General features: G+C 54.7%; 1 protein-coding gene across 1 annotated transcript in view; it reads right to left on the minus strand.

Moving 5' to 3' along the window:
• Positions 1-204: 204 nt before the first annotated feature.
• Positions 205-26,145, minus strand: part of LOC141954941 (hydrocephalus-inducing protein homolog) — a 69,251-nt gene continuing 43,310 nt past the window's right edge. Inside the window, exons 20-33 of the mRNA XM_074895048.1 lie at positions 22,360-22,598; positions 20,052-20,307; positions 15,019-15,332; positions 10,179-10,371; positions 8,186-8,254; positions 7,349-7,558; positions 6,356-6,493; positions 4,542-4,719; positions 3,957-4,013; positions 3,096-3,138; positions 1,932-2,068; positions 962-1,089; positions 734-844; positions 205-258 (exon numbers count right to left, since the gene is read on the minus strand). Coding sequence (XP_074751149.1) covers positions 205-258; positions 734-844; positions 962-1,089; positions 1,932-2,068; positions 3,096-3,138; positions 3,957-4,013; positions 4,542-4,719; positions 6,356-6,493; positions 7,349-7,558; positions 8,186-8,254; positions 10,179-10,371; positions 15,019-15,332; positions 20,052-20,307; positions 22,360-22,598 — 2,127 coding nt within the window. The remainder of the gene's footprint in view (positions 259-733; positions 845-961; positions 1,090-1,931; positions 2,069-3,095; positions 3,139-3,956; positions 4,014-4,541; positions 4,720-6,355; positions 6,494-7,348; positions 7,559-8,185; positions 8,255-10,178; positions 10,372-15,018; positions 15,333-20,051; positions 20,308-22,359; positions 22,599-26,145) is intronic.

The following is a 26,145-nucleotide window of genomic DNA, read 5'->3' on the forward strand; positions in this document are numbered from 1 at the left end:
GTCCACTGCGGCGCTTCTCTCTCTTTTGTCTCGTTTATTGTTATCGCTGTTTGTTGTTATGGTTGTTGTTCAGATTGTTATTTATTGCACTGTTGTGTTAGATTTCTTCTTATTTCAACCCCGGGGTCTGTGCAGCACTTCCAGCCTGTCCGCCTGAGGGTGGCGGAGGGACAACGCCAACGTGGTCTCCGGTCCCAGCAGGGCCTAAACCACCACAGGCACCTTCTGACGCACCCTCACTTGCCAACATTTGTCCACCTGAGCAGGAAAAAAAAGTTGTGTGAGGTCTCCTTAGTCTGCGAGGACAGACCCTCGTTCCTCGCAGTGCTCTGAGACACCGTCACGGTGCCGAGGGCACCCACAGCCAAACCAGCCGAGGCCACCCCTGGCCTGAACTGGAGGGAAAACACGTCGGCAGGGCAGGCAGATGGGGAGGCACCGTCCTCAGAAGAGGAGGAACAGGGGAAGGTGGCAGAGAAGTGAAGCACCACCTAATGCCCAGGTCCAGGTGAGCCAGCCTTGCTCTGTACCCTCCAAAGCTTCCTCAGACGAGCCGTAGCCCAAGTGCTCATGCAGCCACAGGGGCAGAAAGGGCAAGAGCGGCAAAGAAAACCCAACCGAGAAGGTACGTGTTACACATGGTCTGTGCTTTACCTTCTTAACAGGCTCATTTATAGTGATGAGCCGGTGACGGGGGAACTGGAGCCGATTCTGGAGCTGGATGGTTTCTTACTGGCACTGCCCACGGTGGAGAGTGGAGGACTCGTCTGTCCTTGGAGACGCGGAGCGATGGCAAAGCCACGCTGGCACGGAGGCGGACGTGGAACGTGGGGCCTCCTGCTACCTAGGGGACGGACAGAGCATCCTGCTGAGAGCCCCGGTGACATCTGCTGCTGTCCCCGACCCTCCACCCGCCCCGAGAGGCGTACGGGCATGGCGGGGTGAGGAAGGTAGTAGGTACCTTGACGGGCAGGAGCACGTCCACCTCTCCCAGCGGCAGCTTGGCACTCTGCGGGTCGAAGCGCACTTCAAAGATCTTGCTCTCGCGGCAGGGCAGGTGCTTCACGCGGTCCAGCTCCACACGGAAACCTTGAACAGATGGAAACAAAGCAGCTGAGATACACAGTCGACACAAACGTGTCACAAGCAAGTTAAGGCCGTATGTCCTGGCTGGCAGCTCTGTGAAGGACCCCTTTGTACCTGTGGAGAAGACTGCCACTCCTTCTCCCTTGTCACTGCACAAGGAGAAAGGGTTTCACAGCCAGAATGCAAGACCCACACAGTAAAAAGGAAACATCTCAGTTGAGGAGCTCCAGCCATTCCTTCACTAGGCATCCCAGGGAGGGATGCACAGACCTCTCCAAAGGAGAATTTCCAACTAAGATTCCCCCATGCCATGGTGCTCCATGAAAAACCATTTAGAGGAGGCACCTGATCACCCTTCAGACACAGCGAGGCACCGTTTGCTGCTGCCTTACGTCACGGCCTGTTTCGGAAGCCTGTTTTGATACAGCAGAGGACCTCACAGACTGCCTTCTCAATAAAGGCTGAACAGAAGTGCTATGGCATTATGAACTTTTAAACAAAGCACTTCCAAACCACAAAGGGTCCATCTGTTTGCAACACAAGCCTCTGGAGTGCCCATCAGATGCTGCTCATGGTAGCCAAGAGCAGAAGATGCTGGGAGGTGACCAAGGCGATCAGCCCGCCCAGCCCCGGCAGGGAAGTGTTAAGGCGGGCCCGGGCGGGCCGGGTCTCTGAGCGCTGCTGGCCAGGAGGACTCAGGCTCTAAAGCACCAGGCAGCGGGTCCCAAGGAGGAGAAAGGTACACATACAAGCACTCAGAAAACCTCCCCATGCCCAGTGGCTTAAGCTAAACTGTCAGAGACAGCTCCTTCGAGCCCACGCGAAGGCTCTCCAGCACTGGTTACCTGTGCCACGCAGGACCCGTCTGTCAGCGCGGAAGGACGCAGGGAACTGCCCGGTGTTGGTGACCGTCACGACGTGCGTGGGGGTGTTACCAAGAACCACGCACCCAAAGTCCAGGAGGTACTCGGGCAGCTCGGCTCTGAAAGGAGTAAGGACAGTCCTTAAACCACAGCCTGGCTACATTTCCAAGAGCATGGAAGATGCAAATAAAGTGTGTATTTCTGGATTCACTGCTGTAAAAACACAACTCAAGCCCATGAAACCCAAGGCCTGACCACCTGGTAATAAGACTTTGGTAAGTCACGAGGAGCACAGCACCTAGGTTTTATCAGCTACCAGTGGGGCCTTAAAACGTTTAAAATGGATACTGGTCACAGCTCCTCTGCTGTGGAAAGCCACTGTAGGTAAGTCCAGCGGACCTCCACTTGTCTCAATGAAACAGCTAAGCCCGATGTACAGCCCCAGCCTGGAACTGCTGCAGGACCTTGTCGTAAGATTTGCCTGCGCAGGAAATCTTCACTGCTCTGCAACCTGATCTGTCCCCAAAGCAGCGCCAGCAGATGCAGTAATCAACACCTAAAGATTCACGGGAGGGGCCTTTTCCAGAGCAGTCACACTCGGGAACGCACCTACGTGATCTGTTTTTGCAGAGCATCTTCCTGAGCCGGAGCCTACCGTGTCCGTGCCTCCTCATGGAGGAGCAGAAGGAAGTTATCGAGGTAAGCCCTGCAGTCCCACCAGCACCCAGGCCACCTGATTTAGGGTTTGTCAAGGGTGTGTCAGCCTCTGCGGTTCCCTACTCTTTTTGCTCAGTGTGGTCTGTTAGCCAGAACAAAGATGCCAGCTTTGAGTTGCCTCTTGCAGAGCTGGTCAGCAGGGACGGTGCTGGTGCTCTCTGGAAGGGCCTGATGCTCTGCACTGGCCCCCTCAGCCCGAAGAGCAGGACCCAGCGCCTGTGGGGAGCTGAGCACCTCCAAAGCTCAGGGTGGCTCTGTGGCAGTGAGGACACTCAGCTGCTCACAGGGAGTATGTCAAAGCTAGCAGGATCAGACCCTTTCTGGAGTCCCCACTACCCCCAGCTCTGCAGACACAAGGAGCTCTCAGGAGCAGGGGGGCACTGCTGGGTGTTACCCTCCTGGAGACAGGGTACGGGAGCCCCGACTAACCTGAGAAGCCTCTGACGAGCGCGCTGGTCAAAGGCAGTGGCCTCTGGGGGACCAGAGGTGAAGGCTTTCTGCTGCTCCAGGGCGTGTTCCTCTATCAGCAGCCGCTCCATCTGCATCTGCAGCCCAGGGTCCAGCTGAGGGAAGGAAAGGCGGCGGCGGGTTAGCAACGGTCCTTCCCAGGCTCCCCCCTGCTCGTGCTGGAGGGGTGATGGGGTCCTTCTGTCTTGCAGCTCAGTGTCTGTGACACCTCCTGCTCTCTCAGTCAGGGCCTCATCTCAAGGGCAACAAACTCCAGCATCTTCACCTGCCCAGTCACTGTTACAAAGGCTGATCTGGACAGACAGACAAGCCAGGAACCTTCCAGAGCTCCAAGTCTTTGCCTGCCCCCAGCCAGTGCCAAAGCAGCTCCAACAAAAATCTCTCTTGTAAAGGGAGCCACGATAAAGCTGCTGTCTCTGAGAGATCAGCACTGGCAGCACAGTCCCAGAGCACAGTCAGGCTGCTCTATTAAGCTCTGTAAACCCGGCAGGGCTTGGGTTGTGAGCAGCAAATCCCCCCGTGATGACCTACATCCCATCACGAAGTGCCATAAATTTCATCACTTGAGCAGGGTCTTCAGGATCTCTCCCTGGGGCAGCCCCGGGGGCACTGCTGAGCTGTGCAGGATCATGGGCAGGTGTGGGCAGGGAGGTCCCAAGTGCCAGCAGGGCCCCGGGAAGCCTGCTGCGGGCTGCCAGGGACCCAGTGACACCGGGGGAGGGTGGCACGCGTCAAACGGGGCAGCAGCCATTCTCACCACGGCCTCCAAGGGATCTGGGGGTGGCTCCGCGGCCACGGCCTCCCCTGCTTCCTCTGTCCGGCCATCTTCTTCCATCTTTTCTATCACCTTCTTGAGGACCTTCTCGTATTTTTCATTTCCTGAAGGAAGAAAATATCCACAAATGGAAGCGTGGCACAGCGCCATTCCCACTGAGGCTGGGAAGCCCCACTCCCCCGACCCTGGCCTCTCCCAGAAACACCCTCCCCAAGCAATGTATGGAAAGTGGATGCTGCTTCTCCTCTATCAACCCTGATGTTCACTCCCACCCATCTGCCTCCCCACATGGGAGCACCTCATCCCCTGCAATGTGATGCAAATCCAACCCTGCCAAAATCCCTGCCAGCCTGTGCTCAGCTTTCCAGAGCATTTCCGTCTAGCCATCACCTTCCCAGGACCCCGACACATGCTGGCAGGCTCTGCAGGATGGTTCCTGGGGCAAAGCCCACACGGGCTCATCTGCCAGAGTTTCGGGAAGCAAGCGGGGGGGGGGGGGGGGGGGGTTGAGTGTTGGTCTGACAGCCCTGAAACCTCCAGGCATGGTGGAGGCAGGTGTGAGCTGCCCTACGGGCATCTGACATGGGGGAGAAACAGGGGCCCCTCCTGGGGAGCAGACAGGCCGTGCTCACCTTTGATGTTCCTGGGCAGGTCCAAGCAGATCCTGGGAAAGCTCCCCTCTCCTTTCAGGGAGATTTCTTCAGGCTCCAGGTGACCCACTTGGATCTGGAAAGTCCTGCGGAAGGCTCCAGGCACTCCTGGCAGGTAATAGACTTTGAGCTCTTGCTTCTTGCCGGGTCCAACGTAACCCTGCAGGATGGGGGAGAAGAGGGAGGGAATGCACCAGAGAGGGTTTGGTGGAGGGACGGCTCAGACGACAGACATGCCGAGAAGAGAAGGCAGGTTCTCATATATAACAAAGTATCAGACAGCATCGCCTTCTATCTTTCTTGTACCCAGAAGCTGAAGTCTCTTACCCAGGTCCTTCGGAGGGCCCGTAGGGATGCACTCCCCCAGGACAGACCCACAGACCGCCCCCTGCTCAGCATGAGCACAGCTCCGCCCCTAACAGTGTTTACCCTCTGCTAGCAAGAGCCAGGCTGAAGAAATAAAAGCTCTTTTGCCAGCAACTATGCAAAATAAGTGAAGTGCCCACAGTACATCAGTTGCCACAGTACATCAGCTGTTCCCAGGCTGGTGGTGAAGGGCTTGACCCCTTACAATGATCCCAACCAAACACCTCCTGCCTGTGCGGTTACCCCAGGGTGCGTGAGCCTAACCAGACTCACGGTGACCTGCAAACATGCATCTCTGGAAAGGCAGGAGCAGAGACTAGGACGAGATCTAGGGAAGGTGTTGCCAGGAAGGGCACCTGCTCTCCGGGCTTCCAGAAAGGCTGCCCCAGCCCCAGGCTAGGCTCACGCCAGCCAGGCTGAGAGCAAATGCAAACGGACAGCAACACAGCCCTGGGTGACGGGACACAGCCGCAGCTTCCCTCGGCTCGCCCTCTGCACGCTGGGCTGGACCCTCGGCTCCCCGCTCCCCTTCACGCTGCAGGGAGAAGCTGCTGCGCGGGACAGATCCTGCCACTTGGTGCCCTGAGCCCCTGGTGCAGCGCAGAACACAGCTGCAGCGAAAGCCAGCCCTGCCAAGCCGCCAGCGCCGGTTACAGCGACCGACTGCACGGGGCCAAGCAGAGCTGGGTCTTGGGAAGCTGGCAGGAAGAGGGCGTCAGTGTGTCACTCCTTGTAGGAGACAGGCATGAGGAAATGTGAACGCCGTTTGGCTTCCTCTTCCCAGTACAAAAAGGGACGAGACAGGAATGCTGCTCCAGCCCAAAGCCAGCCATGCCGGACTCAGAAGTTGGGACGGTGGGATGCTGCAAACTCCTCACTGTTCCAGCCCTGCCCCTGCCTGCCCCCCTCACTGCCCCACAGAGCTGCTGCGGAGCAGCAAAGCTGGGGGAGCGGGGGACCGGAACAGGGGAGGCTACAATTTCTGCCAAAGCAGCTTCATGCCCAAGTGAGAGCATTGGAGTCCCGCTCAGTGCTGGCAGGGGCCTGCCAGGGTGTGCTACAGGCAGCGACAAGGAGTAAGCCCTGTCCGATCACACAGCCTGGGCACGGTGACCCCCAGGAGAGCCGGCACAGCCCGGCCCCGGTGCCCGCACAGCCGGGGCGCTCAGCAGTTGGGGTCCCCAGAGCCACCGAAGCGCTGGTGCCTCCGGCCGGTGGCTGCTGTGTGACGGCAGGGTCACCCGCCGGCAAAGGCCGTGAAGGGGGGCCATTAGGACCGCGCTTGCTGGACCCTCCTGCCCCCCAGCAGCAGCTGCTTACAGCCCTGTCTCTCCTGTCTGATTTTGTGCGTTGTTTTTTTTAAATTTTGGTTTTTTCCCCTACAACCCCCTCCTAGGCAGCCTGACCCAGAGCCAGGGTCAGTCACTCACCGTGCTGGGCAGGACCAGGGGCACGCCGGGCAGGGGGCTGTCTGCGGTGCCCGCGCTGGGCTTCAGCACCTCGTAGGTGAATCCCATCTTCCCGCTGTTCTGCAGGGTGACCTCTGCTTCGGTGACTTTGTTAAACAGCTGAAGAGAGGACAGAGGAGTGGCAAGATGAAGGCACAGGCCTGGTACTGGGAACCTCCTTCTGCTTTCACTGGGATGTGAGCAAGTGAACTCAGCACAGGACAAAAGCAGAGGCAGAGGAGGTACGGGCACTTGAGTCTCCCCGGCTAACCCGGGGAAGCCACCGCCACAGGGCGCCCCTCAGCCCTACACAGGAACAGACACCGATGGCGGCACGCAGAGGGGCACTGCCAACCACAGAGATCAGTCATAAGGAAAGCAAAGAGGACACAAGCTCTCTGCACCTCACACCCAGCTGGAACAAAGGAGGTGGCATCAAGACATTGCAGAAGAAAAAGCACCTGCAGCGACAGCAAAATGGCAGACAGGGCAACACAAACAGGGCCAACGGCTGGAAATACCTGTGGGGTTTTTAACTGAAAGAAGTGGGGATTGTTCTAGGACATTCTCTCCAGCTACACTGACTGGGAAGCCCAAGTTAGCTTCCTCCCTGGTTTATTCTGATGATTAATCAAGACCATCAAAAGAGAGCGCCTCCTGGGACCTCAGGCTTTAGGAGCGGATCAGCAGATGGACGTCTTGAGGCACGTCCCCCTGGAGATCACTACTGGGACCCTGCCTGCCCCAGGAGGCGGCGTTAGTTACCTTGAGGAGGAGGAATTCTCAGCTGGAGGGGGGTGGAGACGGCCATTAAGAACCAGCTTGGATGCAGGACGTATCACTCCAAGGTTGTACTTCCAAGCCATAGAGCCAAAAAAGTAGTTGGGAAGGGGAGAGAGCCCCAGCCCTAGGAGGGCAGCAACCCGCCGGTGATGGTTTCACGACAAGGACCTCTGCCAAGAGAAGCTGCCGTACCTGCAGCCCGCAGTCGATCTCCGTGACGTCTAGGAGGTAGCTGATGAGCGAAGCCTCCCCCCTCAGCGCGATCTCGTAGGTCGGGCCTCCCTCCACCTTGCACAGCGCCGTGACACGGGCGGCGATATTTGTGTGGCCAAAGAAGGTGAATGTGACCCGCTGGCTCTCGCCTGGCTGCAGCACACCGTAGGGCGGCAGGACATCGAAAACCTGGAGGTAGGCGAGGAGAGATCAAGATGTCGAGCGTGGAAATTGAGGCAGAAGAGCAGCCACGGCTTGGAGCAACGTACAGACATGGCTGGAGGGGGCTCTTCTTCAAACACAGGCAAAATCACCTTAATCTCATCCTGTACCCATTCCACTTGCCAGTAATTTGGGCTATCTCCTGGCAGCAAGGAATTCTCTTTGCTGCAGAACTTGCCTTGAAAAGCACCTTTTACTGCCTTAAGAAAAACACAGCACTCGGAGGTGAAAGCCCTTAGAGCTGGGGGGAGGACTCCAGCCCAGCTCATCTGACTCCTGATGCTTTTCCCTCTCTCCCATTCGCATGTTGCACTCTCTCAAGCTGCTACAGCAAAAGCTACTGCAGAAATTTCCTGCTGACCACTTGATTAGCAACGAGATGAATAACGCCCTGCAGAGCTGCTGCGCAGGTCAGCCCTACGACACGTCCTGCGTGGCCTCTCCAGTGACCAGCTGCTTCAGCAGCACTGTGTGATGGGCTTGGAGGGACGCGAGGCACTCTGCAAGCAGCAGTGAGGGCCACCAGTGGGAGAGGGGGGGCTACAGAACTGCTTGCCACACTGGAATCGTGGCACAAGATGGATTCCCACTTACCTCCTCCATTCCCAAGCTGACAGGCTCTGCCTCCACAGACTGCATCCGTCTGTTGATCCCCACCAGGCTCTGGGGAGGCACCAGATCCTCCACAGCCCCTTCCAGCTCCTCAGCAGGGGATGGCAGCACCTGCAAAACAAGCACCATGGGCTGCAGCGAGCAGCTGGCTGGTCTGGGTGAGACCGCTCTGCTGCAGGCTCCGCCACCTCAGCCAGCCAGGAGCAGCTGAGACGGGACCTGGGTGCAAATCCAGTACGGGTATGTCCATGCCAACCGTTGAGCGGGTCCAAGCCCACCCACAGGTGAGACACGGGCTCTGCCTGCACTTCCTACGTGCAAGCGTGCATGGGGAAGCTGAGTGCACCCAGCCCTGGCAGAGACCTCAAGGGCATTTTGTACCCTTGCGCCAGACCAGCTTTGATCACTCCTGCCCAGGGAACGTGCCCAGAACCCCATGCCTCGACAGGTTAGGTGCTTCATGGCAAAAACAGGAACACAGCTGCAAGTGTGAAGTATCAAAACCAGGAAAATGAGGGCTTGGCACAACTCTCCAATTTCAGAGAGTGCTTAGGTTTCATCTCGTGCACTCATCAGTGCTGGAGAGCTGAGGATCTCCCCCAGGTCATTACCCTGAACGACACCTTCCTGAAGAAGGCAGCCGAGACGTTCTTCTGTCTCCCAGCAGCTGAGAGCTGGTGTTTGACCTCAGAGGTGCCATCTTTCAAAAGGAACCTCGTCCCTGGCCTTCTGTCCCCTATTTAATAAGCGAGGGCTTTGTGAGTGCTTGTGCAAGGTACTGATACCTGCTTCTTCAGTAACATGAAGAAGTGCTTTGTGCTGGGGCCTTGGCATCAGCAGAATCTGCAAGAATATTTCTGGGCCATCTTTACACCTAATCAGAGGTTACATCTCCCTGGTAGATGAAGCTCAGAATCAGACGATTCAATGCTCCTTCTCTCGAGTCCACATTTTCAAGCCTAGCAAAGCTTTGCCAAGCGCCTATTCCCAAAGATTCTAACCCGCATCCTTCCTAGGCCTATGGTCTCCCACCTCCCCAGGGAGGCTACGTGGATATTGCCTTGATACAGTCACACAAGCAGAAGATGAAGCTGCAATCCAGACGTATCCTTTGCAGCACTTTTGGATCCTACTTAGCCACATCTACTAGAATTCCTCTGGTTTATTTCTGCATACGTGGCAACAAAGCAGGAAATGAAGATAACTGCACACTTCTGTCCAAAAACATTCAGCCACACTATTCTTGATGTCTACGGGGTATCATTTCTCATGATTCAGGAAGAATGTGCTGTTATAATGTTAAAGTGACCGATATTTGGATGTGAGCAGGTGCAACCCCTCTCCTTGAACTTAATGCCAAGGCCAGTGCTTTCAGAACTTCCCATGCTTTCCTGCATCCTTCTGTATTGCCCCAGGAGCAGCCTCTGTCCCGCACAATGCAGAACAAGGCGCCAGGTCCGACTAGCACGGACGTCAGGCTCCAAAGCACCGAGGTTCACCAGGAAGGTCAGCAGACCAAAGGCCATTTTCCATGCCAGGAGGAAGAGACAGTGACTTTGCAAAGTCTCCTTTTATCAAAGACAGCTCTGTGGCCGTCCCTGCGATACTGCAGGTCTTGGGGGAGAGAAGGTGGTACCTGGACATCACAGTACTTGGCACAGCTTGATACAGGAAGGAAACCGGAAGCCTTCACATCCTGACGCCGATAAAAGCCTCATTTTACGGTTTAAAAACAAGTCCAAAAACCGCAAACTCAGCATAGGTCTGTAGGATCCCAGTGGGCTTCTTCCAGGCAAAACTATCCGATTTCTCCCTCCCCAGAAGCCCGTGTCCAGCTGCTGGCCCTGCTGCCTGCCCAGCCCACCCCCAGGGCACATGACAGCAAGGCAGCAAAAAGGGGGGTTGGCACAAGCACGGCTTTTTGGTGGCAAGCTGGGGGAGGCAACGCAAGCGGTAGGTGTACGAGAAAATCTACCTTTGCTTCCAGGGAGCCATCTGCATCTGCTGGCTCTTGGGCAGGATCCCCTGCAGCTCCCAGGGCTTCGGCTGGCTCCTCCACACCTCCATCCCCGCAGCTGCTCCCGGCAGACACCGAGCGCTCCGACCAGGCGGCTCCCTCCTTTGGTGGTTGGGGTTTGGCGAAAAATGTAGGTACTGGAGGGCTGAACCTGGAAAATAACGTAACCTTGATTGTGGACCTGCAGTGGGAGGGAGGGAAGCCTGCACGAGCAGCTCCTCGGCAGGATGCGGCCCCCGGCTGGGCACTGCTGCTGTGAATTCAGTAACGGGTCTGAGCCAGCAGCTCCCAAACCAGGATGGAGCAGGTCAGCATACGGGGCTGCCTAGGGATGACGCTGGTGTAGTGGCGGCGCAGGCAGCTGGCAACCGGTTGCAAGGAGAAATGGAAGAGGACACGGGTGAAAGCCTTGTAGGGAGGTAAAAATCACAGCAGGAAAGGAAGAGACACACAGACTGTGCAAAAAGGTGAGCCTGAGACACAGAGGGGCAGATCCGGAGAGCAACAAGCCAGTGCAGAGCCGCCAGTGCCCTCCCGAAAGCACCCACAGTGCAGACTGGGCCTCCCCCACCCAGAGGGCCAAGGCGAGAACTTCTGCAGCTCCACCAGGTGCTAACCCGGAATATCTCCCCTGACACCATCCGCAGCTGCAGGTCAGCGCAAGCAAGCAGCAACGCCCGAGGCTTTCTCCAAGCGCGTGAGGCAGGAGCAGGGATAGAGCCCGGAGCCTGCTGCGCCCTAACCCCGACAGAGCCCAGCGCCGTGCGGGGCACCCACGGAGCCCGGCACGGGACACCCCACACACGCGGGGCAGCGTGGAAAGACCCGCTGAGCAACTCACGGCTGAACAGCCCATTGATCCCCGAGCAGCACCGAAGCAGCAGCCATCGGTGCTCTGGGGAAGGCAGCTTTGGGCATTTGTAATCAATACACGGCACACGCCGGTGACAAGGTGCAGCTCCCTGCTGTGCCACCGGCATGCCCTGGTGCTGAAACACCTAAAAGGTAAACGCTAAAAGGGCAGCAGCTCTGCCGAAACAAGGCTGTAACCGACGTGGCACTTACCAACGGCATGATCACCTCCCCAGCAGCTTCTACACGCAAACCATTTGAGGACCAATGTGGCAAATGGTTCAGCAAAGCAGTTCAGCAGCTCCTCTTACTGACAGAGCTGAGTTGATAGTCTGACCAACACGTGCCAGTAAAAAGCGTGTGGTTTGACACTCTCAAACACTCCCAGTGACTCAGACCACATTCCCTGTTGCAAAGCGCAGCAGGTGCTCACGGTAACTCTGTTCACCCTTCCAGTGCCCCGTGGAGGGACACGCTGGAACCGTGCCTGCCTGTCACCACGCCTATCTGCACGTGTTCCCGGGGGCCAACAGGCCCATCGTTCACAGCACTGTGGGTGCTCCATTCCCAGCTGGGAACTCGGGGCCTTTAACAACGTGCTCCCAAATGAGTATCTGTCTCTGGCTTTGCAGCTTATCATTAAAGGCTGGCTTCCATTTCTGGATTAGAGGCTCTGCTCCGCACAACCCCCGAGAGATCCCATCTGACTCGTCCTTCCTGCAGCCACAGGCAAGAACAAGGCTGGGCCCGGGAGACCTGCCCCAAGCAGGGACCGATGAGCAGCAGCGCCGTCACCCCTCCCCAGGCCCCCCTCTGCCTGCTCCTGGGACCCCAAGGGGGACCCCAAAGGCCACCTCGGCACCGTCCACGTGGAAGAGCAAAGCAGGGCTGGAGGGGACGAAGGCGCGCGCTTGCCCCTGCAGAGCATCGCCCATCTCCAGTCCCGCCAGCGCGACCTTCGCTCCTCTCAGCCGAGGCGCCTTAACAAGTATTGGGGAGCCCTGAGGGGTGACCCACCTGCTCCACACCTCCAGCAGCCACTAACTTGGGCATCTGCCTCAGGATGAAACCAATCCAGCTCATCTGCAACAACGGTGCCTCCGGGCAGCCTGCAGCTGAATGCTGCCTGTCCCTGGTGACAGGGAGATGCCCGCAGCACAGGGGCAGACACATCCAGGGCCCGGAGCACTCGAAGCCCTCCAGCTACACACCAGTCCGTGCACCAGTTCAGCCCATGGCTCTGGCCATTGTCATGGTGACTGTCCCAGAACTGCTAGCTGTGACCCCTCCTAGCCAGGAAATGAAAGCGCAGCTCTCCGAGCTGCTTGTGATAAATACTGCAGATTAAGAGCAGCTCCTGAGGAGGGGTAAACCCCCAAGATGCAAAATCCAGAATCACTTAGGAAATTACCCTCAGTTGTATAGAAGGGCTTGAGGCAACTTCATGGGTTTGTGGTGCCGAGACAACAATATTTCTCACTCTAAAGCAGAAGCCCTCTGGGACCTGGTGCTGGGAGATGATGTGCTTAGTGAGTCCTGCTGTGGAGAAGCACAAAGCACGGCGAGGGACTTTTTCCAGTGAGGGAAATCAGAATATGAGCAACAAGAAGCGTAACATGAAAAGGAAGGGAGAGGGGAACGCAAGGTGTCAATAGAAAGCTGACCCCTGGACAAGAAATCTTCCTGGTGCTGAAGAAAAGGGGGTTGTCTTCAAAAAGGAGAAGAAAGGGGAAGATAACAAGATGCTCAGCATCAGCCCAAGCTTTAGGCAGCTCTTCCCCTCCAGCACCTCCTGGCCAAGGCTGTGAATGCAGGGAGGAAGGCCAGGAGCAGAGAGCAGCTCCTCCACCTGCAGAGAGGACCCATCCCAAACCAGAGGGGCCGAAGGGCTGTGGACGTGCCTCCACCAGCACCGTGGAGCGGAGATGGAGCCTCCGGACATAAGCAGGTCAGCAGTGTCTGATTGATGGTGGGAGTCTCTGGTGATCGGCTCCAGCAAGGCCAGATGGATGAACCGTTAAACTCTACTGATCTCACCTTCGTGACACCTGACGCTCGATTCCCTCGCTGTCAGACTCAGTTTGATCTGATCATTTAGAATACGAACAGTGCTTAATGTGGACCAGAAATCACATCTGACATGCTGCCCTTCTGCCAGGCTCTTAATGAGCCACTTGAGGTGCTAATAGCTTGGAGACCATCTTCCCTTCCAGCTCTGCCACAGAGAATCTCATGGTGTCTGCTGAGGGACCCACAGAAAGTACATTTCTGCTTCATTAACATACAGAGCAGAAGAGGGAGCTGCCACAACGTCCCCAGTGCATACGAGCCAGTGAAGGGGCTACGCCAAACCCTTCGGAGCAGCGGCCGCTATCCTGCCAGATGCTCAGGACCCTCAACTGCTCCCGACTCCGCAGAGTTGGCTGACTTGGCCTCCCCTGGAAGAACAAGCACCTGCGGGCTCGGGTCCAAAGCCAGTTTAGGTGGAGACAGGGTAATTGAAAGCTGAAAACTGATTCAGCATTCACATTTCCAAAAACCTAAACTCGTTCTAACAAAAGAAAAGAACAAAGATAGACAGGCAACTGGCCAGCAAGTGGCCCCCAGAAGAAATTAATTCTACACAGGCTTCGCTGTAACATGCTCACTTCTCTGTTATTATAAAATACATCCATTGGTCTACCATCAAAATTGGATTTTCTCTCTAGCTTGCAATTAAACCCTAATCTAATTGACCAGGAGATGACAGGGGCCTCCAAGCAGACAGAGCTTATAGCTCTGCTCCTCCTCCCCTGCCCACCTCCCTCCACCTGCTTTTGTGGGCTTTCCTCTGCATTGTAGGGTCTTTTCTTGCAGGTGCCGTGCATCGAGAAGGGCCACACTGAAGACGGGTTGTTACTTGGTAAGATCCAGCTGTGAACAGGCTACCCCCGTGCCCACGTCTTCTCCCCCAAGCTCTCCTCATAGCCACAAGCTAATCTCCAGTTCCCAGTAGGTTGTCTCCTCTGAGCCAGATCCCAGTTCTCTAAACAAACCTGATTATTGATGATCTCTATCATTTGTAATGGCAGCACTTCAACGCACAAGGGTTAACTTTGCTGGGTTTCCTAGGGCGCTATGGAAAAACCATTTGCTGCTGTAATTAAAACTGCCCGGACTAGACTTTTGTGCTATGCAGAGAGGCCACAGCGGGAGGAACTGCTAGAAATGTGTTTATAAGTGTGCTCCAGCACGACCGCTCTTCGGCTTGGAAACCACAGCCCAGCGCTGGCTGGCCCTGCTTCCCAGGACGTTCAGACAAGAGCTCCCACCAACACCTAGAGCAGAACCTGCCCTCTCCCTGTAAGGGACTACATAGCTGTTTGGGGAACGTGATGTGCAATTTAACAGATGAAAACTCATCTCACCAGTGTGGTGTTCGCCTCAGGCCACAAAGGCCTGAGAAAGCAGCTTCCCAAGAGCAGCCTTCCTTCCCAGGGGAACCAGCATGGGGGCTACAGCAAAGCAGCAGCAAGAGACTGGGGCAGCAGCACATGGTTCTGGTGGCAGTGCCTGTGTAGGTTCTTAGTGTAAAATCACAACACATGGGGTTGGCAGGGAAGAAAAAGAGGTCACATCATACATCTGCTTGTCCCAGTGCCTAAGTACAGATTTGTAGCTCCAGAAATAAAGCAGGACTCCAGGTTACGGATGACGCGAAAAGCATTGGTAGCATCTCACAGCCCCAGCTTGGCTGGAGAACGCTGTCTCCTTCCCAGCGTCAGACAGGTGGAGATCACTTATTCCCTGAGCACCTAAGCCCGACCACGGCTGGGAGGTGTTACTCCCCCAGGGAAAGTTGGAAGCAATTTCTCAGACCACAAGCAAACAGCCTTGGTCTTTGCCAAGCACAAACAGGAGACGAGGAAGGAGAAGAGCTTCAAGGAGAGGGCAAAGGGGCACATACCTCATCTGGCTCACGCGGCTGTCCATCAGGAACGACCAGTGGTACTGGACAAGAAGCGGGCTGCAGTTGGTCATCTCGATGTAACGCACACCTTTGGTGTCGTTCAAGATGCAGCCAAAGTCCAGGGCCGTGGGCTGGATATGGAGATTTGGGAAGCAGACTTCTCCCCGAACGGTGACCTGCTCCTCATGAGAATGCTCCAGAAACCGTATCTTCAGAACCTTCTCCACTACCCGGCTACACAAATCCTCTTCATAAGCTGGGTTAAATCTGATGGAGAGATGAAGTTCCTCCCCTGTCTCCAGCTTCACGGGCTGCAAGGAAACGAAGAGCATCAATCACCAGTGTGATGAAGTCCCAAGGTCTGGCAGCATGGAACGTGTAAATGTTCAACGTGTGACCCCAGCGTAGGCCTCTCCGTTCATCCTGTCTTTTCTCCAGTGTGTGCCTGACTGCAAGCCCCACCACACACTGTCTGAGACCATCTCAGGCTCATCTCACTGTGCCCTGCATCAACACACGAGGAAAATAAATATTCTTCTGCTCAATTCGGGCCCCACAGAAGCGATGTGCTAAACACACAACTAAATCAGCACTGGCACACCAGGGCCTTTTGCCCCAGCTCTAGAGGAACTGCTTTGCCCTCCCGGCACTGCAGCCTCACCCTTGCAGGGGCTAGTCACTGGCACAGCACAGAAGTGGTGGCCGTGCCTACAACAAGCGTTTGGCAGAGCCCACGTCCAACACCTTCCTCCAGCAACAGGGCAGGGGCCAGGCAGCGGCTGGAGGAGCTTCCTCAGCCTTCCTGGAGGCAGGGCTGCCCCTGAGGAAAGCCAGCTGCTCTGGAGGGTGTCTCAGAATGGCTGCTGGAGAGCTCAGTGACTTCCAAGAGACACCGTTATCCACGGCTTGCCCAGGCCTAGCTGCCTGCTCCCCTCTCCTCGCGCCTTAGAGCCAGGATGTATTTCCCCAGTTCAGATGATATTTCGTTTCCTTCAGCAGCTCGTTCCAAATCTGATTTAGTTCAGGCCAGTCTACCACTGAGTCTAAAGAAGAAACTTCTCTACTAGAGGACCTCCCAACAGAAACGTACCAGCACACCCCCCTCTTCAAACCCCACAGCGGGAGGGCCCACGGCTGCTCACCTGAGCGTCTGCAGAGAGGGGCTGCCGCTCCGCGTCGCAGATTAAGAAGGGCTGCTCTAAGGCCAGGACGACGCTGAGTGGCAGGGCCGAGGCGTTTCTTAAAGACAGAGGCTGGTGCTGCAGAGTTAGGACATCACTGGGTCGCTACAGGAACAGGACACAAGGGAAAAAAACGACGTGAAGTGGCCACCGAACTCCTTCCCTTTCTGATGCATTTCAAGTTTTTCAACCCCAAAAGTGCATACACCTCTATTTATATTTTTATTAGTTTCTACCCTTCTAGGTGGTTTTTCTCGAAGTATATCAGATCCTTTCATGTTTAGAAACCACAGCATCCCCCGGGGACAGGGAAACACTCTGGCACACAGAGGAGGGAACAGGACCCCGAGAGGAGCCAGCTGCAATGATCAAGATCAACAGCAGAAACTGAACCCAGAGCACTTGTCTCCGTTTTGTATCCTCTCTCGAGAAGAATGGCACAAGAGGATTTTCACTCACATACAGTCATTTCTTACAGCCTTATCAGCTCTAGTAGCCTCATAAGAGCAGTGATGCTGGTCAGAGGAGAAAAGCGAGCAGGATTTGGCCCATAGCGGAGAGCCTGCAGCAGCCTAAGGTTGGCTTTGAGCATCTACAGGCACATACAGCCAGGAGAAACCTCAACAGTTGGGCCGCAACGGGTGTCCTGCTGCCCCTGCTCCAGCGACAAGCTGTCTGTAGCCTCAAAGCTCAGCTCCGCCTAAGCTTATTTCTTCCTGTTTATGCATTGCTCTGGGCTTCCTGCATCGTTTATATAAAAGAGACAGTGTTTGGGAAGCTGGTTCTGGAGGTATTGATATCAAACAGCTGCAGTGTCATTAACACTCGAATAATCAGAGTGCGTGGCATCAAGGAGACCACAGGCGGGCATCAGGGACAGCTGAAAAGCTTCTAATTAAGCCTGAACTGCCCGCTCACAGGAATTTGTGCTTCTCTGGAAGCCTGGGAACCAGAGGAGAGACCTGAAAACACAGGAACTAAATAAGGAAATACCTTCTCTTTTTCAGACACCTCGCGGGAGAGGGAAAGGTGATGCAGGAGTCAGGATCCAGAGGCTAAAGGGCACCTGCTTTGCACTGGTGTTACCACTGCAGCTGAAGGATGTCTGCAGGTCCTTGGAAGAAGGTGAAGCTTGGGGAATTGCAAAGAGCTCCCACACCAACAGCAGAGAAGGCCAAGAGAAACAAGAGATGACAGGTTTTTCTCATCGGCCTGAGGAGCTGACAGGAATCTCAGTTCTCAGCTTCCCTACAGGATCGGTGTTCAGACATCACCGTGCCTTGGGGGATATCCAAAAACCTCCCTTCACTCCGAGTACAGGAACTGCTGTCTCTCTAAAGTAGCCATGATGCCTCTCAGCAGAGCAGCTGTTATCTCATTTTTACTTGGGTGAAGTTAAAAACCAGTCCCATCTCTAAAGACACCCTCACTTACTTTACGAAGCCCCTCAGGAAGGGTGAGGAGGGGGTTTAGCATCGCTCAGATGCAGCACTCTGCTCGCCCACCTGCAGCCCCAGCACACGAGGTGGCTGTGCAAAGCCCACGCTGTTCTCGTGGGTCCCACACGTCTCGCCCTGTGCCCTCGGCTCAGCAGCTCAATTCTGTCTCCACATCAGGAGGGCAGAATACAGCTGGTGGGTCTGCTCCCGATCCCAGAGGAGCAAATATTGATCTCAGTGTTAATGACAAAATCTTGGTCCAGCTCAACTCCATAGTCAAAGCCCCAGGGATTTGGGACTTATTTTCATCCTTTGAACACAAGCACACCCCCCACCAGGCTTTCAGTCACCAGCCACGCTATAAAATGCCGGGATGAAATCCAGAGACTTACCTTCTCCACCCGGAAAGTGATTTCCCTGGAGGACATTTGCAGGACAGGAGCAGTGAACTCGCAGGTGACATCCACTTCCATTATCAGAGCCTTCTCTGCCTTGCTCCCCACGACGGCGTGGCACAGCAGCCGCTCCTTCACCACCTGCACGGAGGAGTCACCCGTCACCCGGCGGGGCCCAGCAGGGCGTCCCCAAAACGCACTGCGTTTGCTGCCCACCCAACCACAGACCCTATTACCGCCATCAAGTTACGGCCACAGGGCTCCTCAGCAGCCCCCTCTTCTTTTTATGCTGCGTCCCAGTTATTCTGCTCTCAAACGTCCGTAACGCCACACCCCACTATCCACAAAAAGCCCTCGTGAGTCATCATGTGCTGCTACAACTGTAATAGTCCCTGCCCCAGGTTATTACTGTTTTGATTTGTCCCACTGCCAACCACAAAACTTACAGACAGCTGTAGGAACTGACTAAAAAAATAATAATACAACTATATTAAGGGAAACAGGTGATAGAAGGGCCAATGCTAGCAAACCCTCCCTTGGAAGCTTAGGGGACAGGATCCATGGGAAAAACCCAAACAGCCAGACTGCCTTCAGGTAAAGGGGGGCCCACTCATTCCTAGCAGGTACTGTGCCCTCCTAGAGCTGGTTTTGAAAGAAACCTCCCCAGGAAAGAGAGGTCTTGCAGTTCACATGAAAACCCTCGGCTTAAGCTGGATGCTCTTACACTTCACACTTTTTCCTGATTTCTCAGGGTTTCAGTTCCCCCAAATCCTCCCTCCATTCCTCACTCTTCCCTCTGATACACCACCCCAACCCAACTCCTCCTCAGAGTCTACGGACTCAACATCATCCGTGCTGCGTGTGCGATGCAGGGAGTTGGGCTGCTGACCAGCCTCAAGAGTATTAAGTTCTCCAGACCCGAGGAAGGTGGAAAGCCCACTCCCAGGGTCTTGGCTTTGACTGCAGGAGCCAGGTAGCCACAGCTCAGCTCACAGATCCCCTTTTGGCTTTCCAGGCAAGACAGCCTCACCTGCACTCTGAGCACTTTATTTCCTTTCTGGTACCTCTTCCCTGCTTCAGCAAAACCTCTGGGCTCCAAACTGCACAGGGACAGTCCCATCGCAGTCAACCAGGTGAGTAATCAAGTATTCCTCAAGCTACCACCAAGGCAACAACCCTTTACAACACCTTTCAAAACACAAGTATCAGCAGGAGGTTGGTGCAGATTTATTCCACATTCGCCTAAACCTCTGGTCTTGGAGAGAGGGGATGCACACCAGGGTTAGCTGGCAGCTTCTCTGCAGAGTTGGATTGCCCCTGGAAAGAAGGGTCCAGGGAGGAGAACGCCCCATGACCCTGCTGAAGTCTCCCCCCCGAGCTGCCATCCAAGGGTGCTGCGAGACCTGCCTGCCCTTGGCACCCCGGGACTGGCTGAGAGACTGGGGCGAGCTGTTATGGAAATACTGACAAAGTCAAGCTGTCAGTTATAACGATCCCTGCGACCAGTTTCCCACGTGGATGAACATCACCCCAATCACTACAGCTGACACACCGTGTTCATTTTTCTGCTCCAGGACTCAGTGCTAGACAAGCCCTCTGCCCATGCTTGCCTACAGAGGAAAAACAATGCTACTCCCAGACACTCCCTCCCTTCACAGGTGGTTTGTTTTACTCACTGCTTCCCCCACATACATTACTTGGCACTTTTTAGTTTACTTTCTGCCTGTGTTCCTAGTCTAAGCATAACTTATTTTCTCTGCCCTTCCTTTCTGCCTCAGCACATGACACCTTGTAACCTGCCATTTGCCCCCGAAGGAGCAATATCTCCTTCAGCCCGTGTTTTGGTACCAGCAGGTTGGGTTTACGGTAGCCATGGAAACATGAAAAAGCCTTAGGAACTGATGGTGGCCAGCAAGGAAAGCAGCTGGTGCTGCATGCTAACTTGTGCTGTTAGAACAGTTTCTGAAAGCACTTGCTCCTGATGGGGAAGGCTCAGCCCTCGGGGGGGACCTCACCTGGGAAATGCTGGAGAAGCCTTCCAGCACCATCTCCACAGTCTTGCCCGGCATCAGCTCCACCCACGACGGTTGGACCTTAAACACAGGGCGGGCAGGTCTGGGGCTCCGGGAGGAGCCTTGGCCCTCGGTGGTGCTGACAGCAGGGACGCGATCACGCTGGCGAAACGGGCCGAAACCTGCTGTTGACCAGTAGAGCCGATGGGTGCGCCGTCCTTTGTTTGTTACCTTGAAGTGGTAACAGCAGGGATCCAGGCTGGAAAGGAGATGGAAAATGTCACGGGAGCTGCTATCTCCCAGCTGTCACCCAGCTTCAGCACCCTGATGGCGTTACCCGACTGCACACTCAGCAATAAATGCACCTCCAAAAAGGCTGACCTAGCTCAAAGCTTCGGCAAAAGCCAGACCTTGGTTGCCCCTAAGTTTATCAGCATCCAGCAGCTGCTCTGTTTGCGTACAGCAAGGAAGAGCTGCATGAAGATCATCATCTCAGCTGCTGCAGACAGAGCATCACCAGCCTAGAGACCGCCGGTGACCCGGGCACCCCCTGCCTCGCCCGCCCCGGCACCCACGTTATCCCCTCACCCCCCATCCCTTAGGGAGCATCCAACCTCATCACCCCCAACATGTCGTCCTTTGCCTGAACCGTGCAGCTGGTTTTGTGGTTTGGGAAAGGTACATGCAACCGTGAGAACACAGGAGCAACAAAGTTTCCCCAGTACAAACGTGGCAGCAAGAACAGGTCTGGCTGCTGAGGGGATGGAGCAAAAACGAGGGGTGAATAAACAGAGGTAGATACAAACCAAAATGAATATTCAACAGAAATTGATTTCTTCATGTAAAGAAACACTAACTGCAGGCCAGTCTGGAATAATTATTTTACCCTCTATAAATCTGAGCACAACCAGGACATGAGTTGTTCCTGGAACAGTTACTGGTTTTCTGAAAAGGACAGAATACACAGCTTACCAAATGCATGTCCGCCACAAGCAGCTAAATACACAGACCTGAGAGTATAGAACAAACCAGCCTTTGAAACAGACTGTGAAAACATGATGTGTACAAGCTTAGCGTGAAACCGTTTATGTGCTGGACAGCACAGATGAAAGCCCGGAGAAGCTCTGGGTGGATGCAGAATCTGTGGCTCTGGGAAAGCCCAACTCATCTGAGATGTTACCTGGGCCCCGTCTCAGCTCACCTGGGGCAGCTCTGCAGCCGACAGCAAAGGCAACAACTCCAGAGTCTGCAGAGCAAGACGTGAAGGGGGGCAGAGGACCATGACACAAATCACACTGACATCACCCACTCCGTTGGGTAGCCAATTTGTGGCTGCACAGAGCACAGGACACGCCGGACAAGCACCAACCTCCCGGCGACGTCCCTGCTCTTTCTACCCTGAAATTTAGGTATCGGACCACTACGGACCCTCTGCAGCCAGGGAAAGGAACAGGCACCTCAGGAAGACTATTCTCCTCCTCCCAAGCGGTGTCCAACACAAGGCAGGCAGCGCTTTGAAAGGTTTATTTTTCTCCCATTTACGGGAACATGCCTGGTTTCAGACACAGGCGTTAGGACCAGTGAATCCCCTCCCTTGAGCTAAGCTCTTTCATTAACACCTTCCATTTATCCTGCCCAAACTCAGTGGACTCCTACTCCTCTCCCTTCCAGAGCTGGTCCTGCAGCCACCCTCGCCTGCCCGCGCCTCAGGCTCCGCTGCGGCGGCGACACCGAGGAAAGCCGGTGGGAGAGACGAGGGAAGAGCGGCTACGTCTGGTGAAGAGCAGCCCAGCAAGGGAGCAATCTGACGGGTGATATGGGGCAAAGAAATTCTGCTGCTCCTCCAGGACTGCTGGGCACAAAGCAGCATCATTAATTTAGTCAAGGACCTGCTAACAAGCTACCACCAAGGTTTTCCGCTGTTGCGAGATGATGCTCCACAGGGAAGGGAAAAACAAGCCACGTTATTGCAAAGGGAAATATGTTTATACTTGTAATGTGGCATTTTCCACCCAGAGGCTTCCAGGACCTGCTGTTTTCCTCCAGATCTTTACTGGATAAAGTGAGGAAATAGAAGTATTACAACTAAAGACAAATCAGTGGCGATTTAACAGCTGGTTTCCATTTTGGTGGCTTTTGAGGGTACCTAACAACTTCCAAATGGCCACGGAAGGTTTCGAAAGGAAGGCCGGTGCCTTCAGGAAAACAGAGCCAGGACCTTGAGTGCTGAAGAACAACCAGCCTGAAGGACTACAGCAAAACTGCCCCTTGCTGAGCCCAGGGCAGGAGCAGACACTGAGAGATACCCTACCTGAAGTGGGGCCCCAAGTTGAGCTCCGGAGCAAAGGGTTTGTCAGTGACAATCGTGGTGCCAGTGCCAACAGCCCGGACGGAGATAACGTAGGTGTGGCTGTTCTCGATGAACAGGTTCACCTCGTCCTTGAATTTCTCTGTGTCGTCCAAGTTCGCTATGACAGCCACAGACACCTCTGTCTCGGGGGGAATCACTCCTTCACTGGGTTCAATCCTCCAGCGCGAGCATTTGCCAGCCTGTAAGACAAGCCGAAGACTAACTTAGCGTGGAAACCACGGACCCTGGGCTCTTGTGGGGTGCAGGAAAAGGAAGGAATAAAGATAGGAGGATAAAAACCAGAGAGGCTCCATTTCCCTAAATCCAAGCTAGTGTCTGGAAACAGCAACTGTGCAGGAGCTTCTACAAGCTGTATTTTACCTTCCTTTAACAGACTCACTTCATTAACCCAGTGCTGCCCAACCCAAGGGATGCCCATCCTCAGGAGGAGGTTATTCCCCCTCCGCTCTCTTCTGGAGCGCACGCCAAGGGAAGCTCCTTCACCTCTCCTGGCTTCCTGACAACGGGGGCTGGGTTGGCATAAAGGCTCAAGGCCAGAGCAAGCCAGGACGGCTCAAATCCCACCGCAGCAGCCACACGGCTCGGGGATACTGCTGAGAGCCGGAAGAATAACTCTGCAAAACCGGCTGATCAAAACCCTGACAGCGACATCTTCTTTCCCAAGAGTTACTCAGTGCTTCTCAACAGCCCCCGAAGAACAGACGCGCTCAGTTCCCACTGATCACCAGCTGCGGTGAGGTGCCCCAGTGCCCTCTGCTTTGGAAAATTCAGCTATAAATGTTCATAGCAGGGCAGTAAAGCGATAAGCAGAAAGCAAACCGGAAGGCACGTGCCCTGTAGGCATGGCCCGAGCTTCCAAGCACTCTCTTCCCTCTGGTTTCTCAAGGACCTCCCTCCACATTTGGGGCAGCGAAGGTGCTGGACCCCAGCCCCTCTAAAACCACGTTCCCAGGGAGCAGGCCTGCAGAGAGGAAACACACACCGTGCTCCCTGGCCAGCGGGAAACGCACAGGGAGGCTGATGTACAGCTTCCCAGTGTCCATCACGGTGGCGCCTGCACCCCACAGTTCAGTGCTGTGTTTGGGATGAAGGCACTACTCACCCAAAACTCTGCAGTATTCTAAGAGAAGAGGTTCCCATTCCCCACCCACCCCCCCCTTTTCTTTTTTTTTTAATGGAAAGAAACAGTGTGCTTGGAGGCCTGACATGATCCAAGCAAATGCTTGACCCAGGTGTAGTTAGCTTGAGTTTCCATCCGATGGATGGGATGGGATGGCTGCCCTAAGGGATCACTGAGGAGCCACCACACTCAGTTCTCTTGACGCTACTTAAAGCCAGTTAAAGTGATCTGGTCATTCTGGCCTTGCACAAGTGAAAGAGGAAGCAGAACTCAGTATTAAAAATGCAGCTGTACTTTACCAAGCCACAGCTCTAGCGAGAGCATTCACATCTTTGCCAGCCGACCCATCGCTCCTCACGGAGGCTGCACATGAAGGGGAAATGACACCCCGTCTCATATTAGTCGTGCTCAGAGCTCGTCCCAGGTGTTCCAGCAGTCCTGAGGTGGGGGACCCTGCGTTCTTCATTCCAAAGCTACTCTTTACCCGCACAAACTGCCAGTGGCAGAGGAGAGCTCCAGACCGCCCCGAGCCCAGCAGGAGGTGGAGGTCGGGGCACGAGGCCGGCTGGATGCTCCCACCAACCACCAGCCGCCTCCTGGCACCTCAGCACCAGCATCTCCTCAGCAAAAGCACAGATGGGGACCACTTTGGTTTAGCCTCTGCCCCAGAGCACCATCAAGGAGATGTTTTATGAAATCAAAACGCAGAGGCTCTTAAAAAAAAGTAGCGTGGCACTCACCGCCACTGACAACAGAGCCTAACTTGCCAAGCTGGGTTCCGCCAATAGCAGACTGCTGAGCGAGCTAACGAAGCTTGTCTCCATTTGTGTCCCCGGCCCATAGCTCACCCCTCCAGATCCCATCTGTGCTTCCTTGCTGGGCTGGGGAGATCAGGGCCACCTGCTTTGATAACCAAACCCCTCCTGCTTTTCCTTTGGGAAAAGCACCCGGCTGAGTCACTCTTGCTTCTAGGAGCATAATTGCCTTGAAGTTTCTACCCTTCTTTAATTCAGTTCACCAACAGGTGCAGCACGATACGTCAAATTTAGTTTCCCAAGACAAGCAGAATAACAATTTCTTCATTACTGAAAACCAGCAGTTCTGAAAGGGCATGAACTCATGTAAGATATCTTACATGAGAAAAGCCAAACTCCCTTGTGGCCAGGTTTCAGGCACCTTTTCCAAGGTCTCCTCCACACCTCTGCTCCCCTGTAGCACATGACAGACCCAGCATGGTCGTTATGCAGGCAGAAGAAAGCTGCCACTGATTAACAAAAACTACACCTCTGTCTTTTCTTTCCTGATCACACAGGCATGACATGCAGCTGCCTTCCATGGTGCCAAGAGGTGTCATTCTTAGTAGCTGAATAAATGATCCCCAAGAAGACAGTGACCAAGAACAAGTAGGAAGCGATCAAAGAACGATGCTTTTTCCTTTCTGCCTTTCTCCAGGGAGAGCAAACACTTCCATTAACCAATACAACTCTTGTACACTTGCCAATATGGCAAAAAATCCCAGACACTTGGGGAAAGAAGATGACAGCAGCAGCAAGGAGGAGAAACAGACATCTTTTTCAGCAGGCTGCATCAGTCCCCAGCTAAGCTGCAGCAGCCCCTTCACGTTGACCCGTTCCTCCGGTCTTTTCCACCCAAAAAGGCGCAAACCCTCCCCTTGCCGGATCCAGGGGATCCTCCAACAGGGCTGCCTGGCAGCTGGGAAAGCAATCTGACAAGGAGAAGCACATCAGACACACACAGGATTCAGCACGCGATGACACACTGGTCCCAGGGGTCACTGTCCTGCAGACACCCTGGCACGCAGGCATGAGCCAACAGAGAACAAGGCTACAAAGTCCCTGTGCTGCTCTTCAAACCCAAACCAGCCCCACCTCAATGCACAGACTTGGAGGGTTTTTAATTCTTTCTTTCTGGTGGCAGAGATGTTCAGCGCTGCTCCCCACAACTCAGAACATAATGGACTCAACTCATCCAACAGAGAGAAGAGGAGGCAGTACGGGGAAGCCGGTGCACGAGGGGTACTCCAGGTAATTCCTTAAGTCACCAGCCCAAAGTGAAGTTACCCACAAAAAAGCATCTTGGCTTGCTCAGATAATGCTCTTTTCTCCCATAGAGCAAGAAGAAATCTTGACTTGACAGGAACAGCAATTTGCATGTGATGGTTAATACCACCACCAAGGTGGCACCATGGCCATCTGCAGTACAGTGTTTTCCTTTCCTGTTTTGAACAAGACACCAACCTTTCACTTGCCCTGTTGCTGTCTCTTAATTTAACCTCATTCAGTTTGTTGAGCTGCCAGTCAGCGTGCTGTAACATTGCTGATCCAATGCTGCTGTGAAAATTTCTATCACAGCTCCTTCCTTTGAGCAGGGACCGTGATCTATAAGCCTAACAGCAAACAGCCACGGTTTCGAGATCAGCCATCAAACGGGAGGACAGGGAAATCACAGCTCACCGTCCTGCAGCAATCTCCAGGCAGGAAATCAAAGCAGCAGCTTTTCTGTCTTAGAGAACACAAGACTTGGGTTCAGGGGCACAACTGGATGCAGGATGCCCAAGTCACCCACCAGCTGAACTAAGGGACAGC

Source organism: Athene noctua, unplaced genomic scaffold, assembly GCF_965140245.1.
Source record: "Athene noctua unplaced genomic scaffold, bAthNoc1.hap1.1 HAP1_HAP1_scaffold_42, whole genome shotgun sequence".
Lineage (NCBI taxonomy): Eukaryota > Metazoa > Chordata > Aves > Strigiformes > Strigidae > Athene > Athene noctua.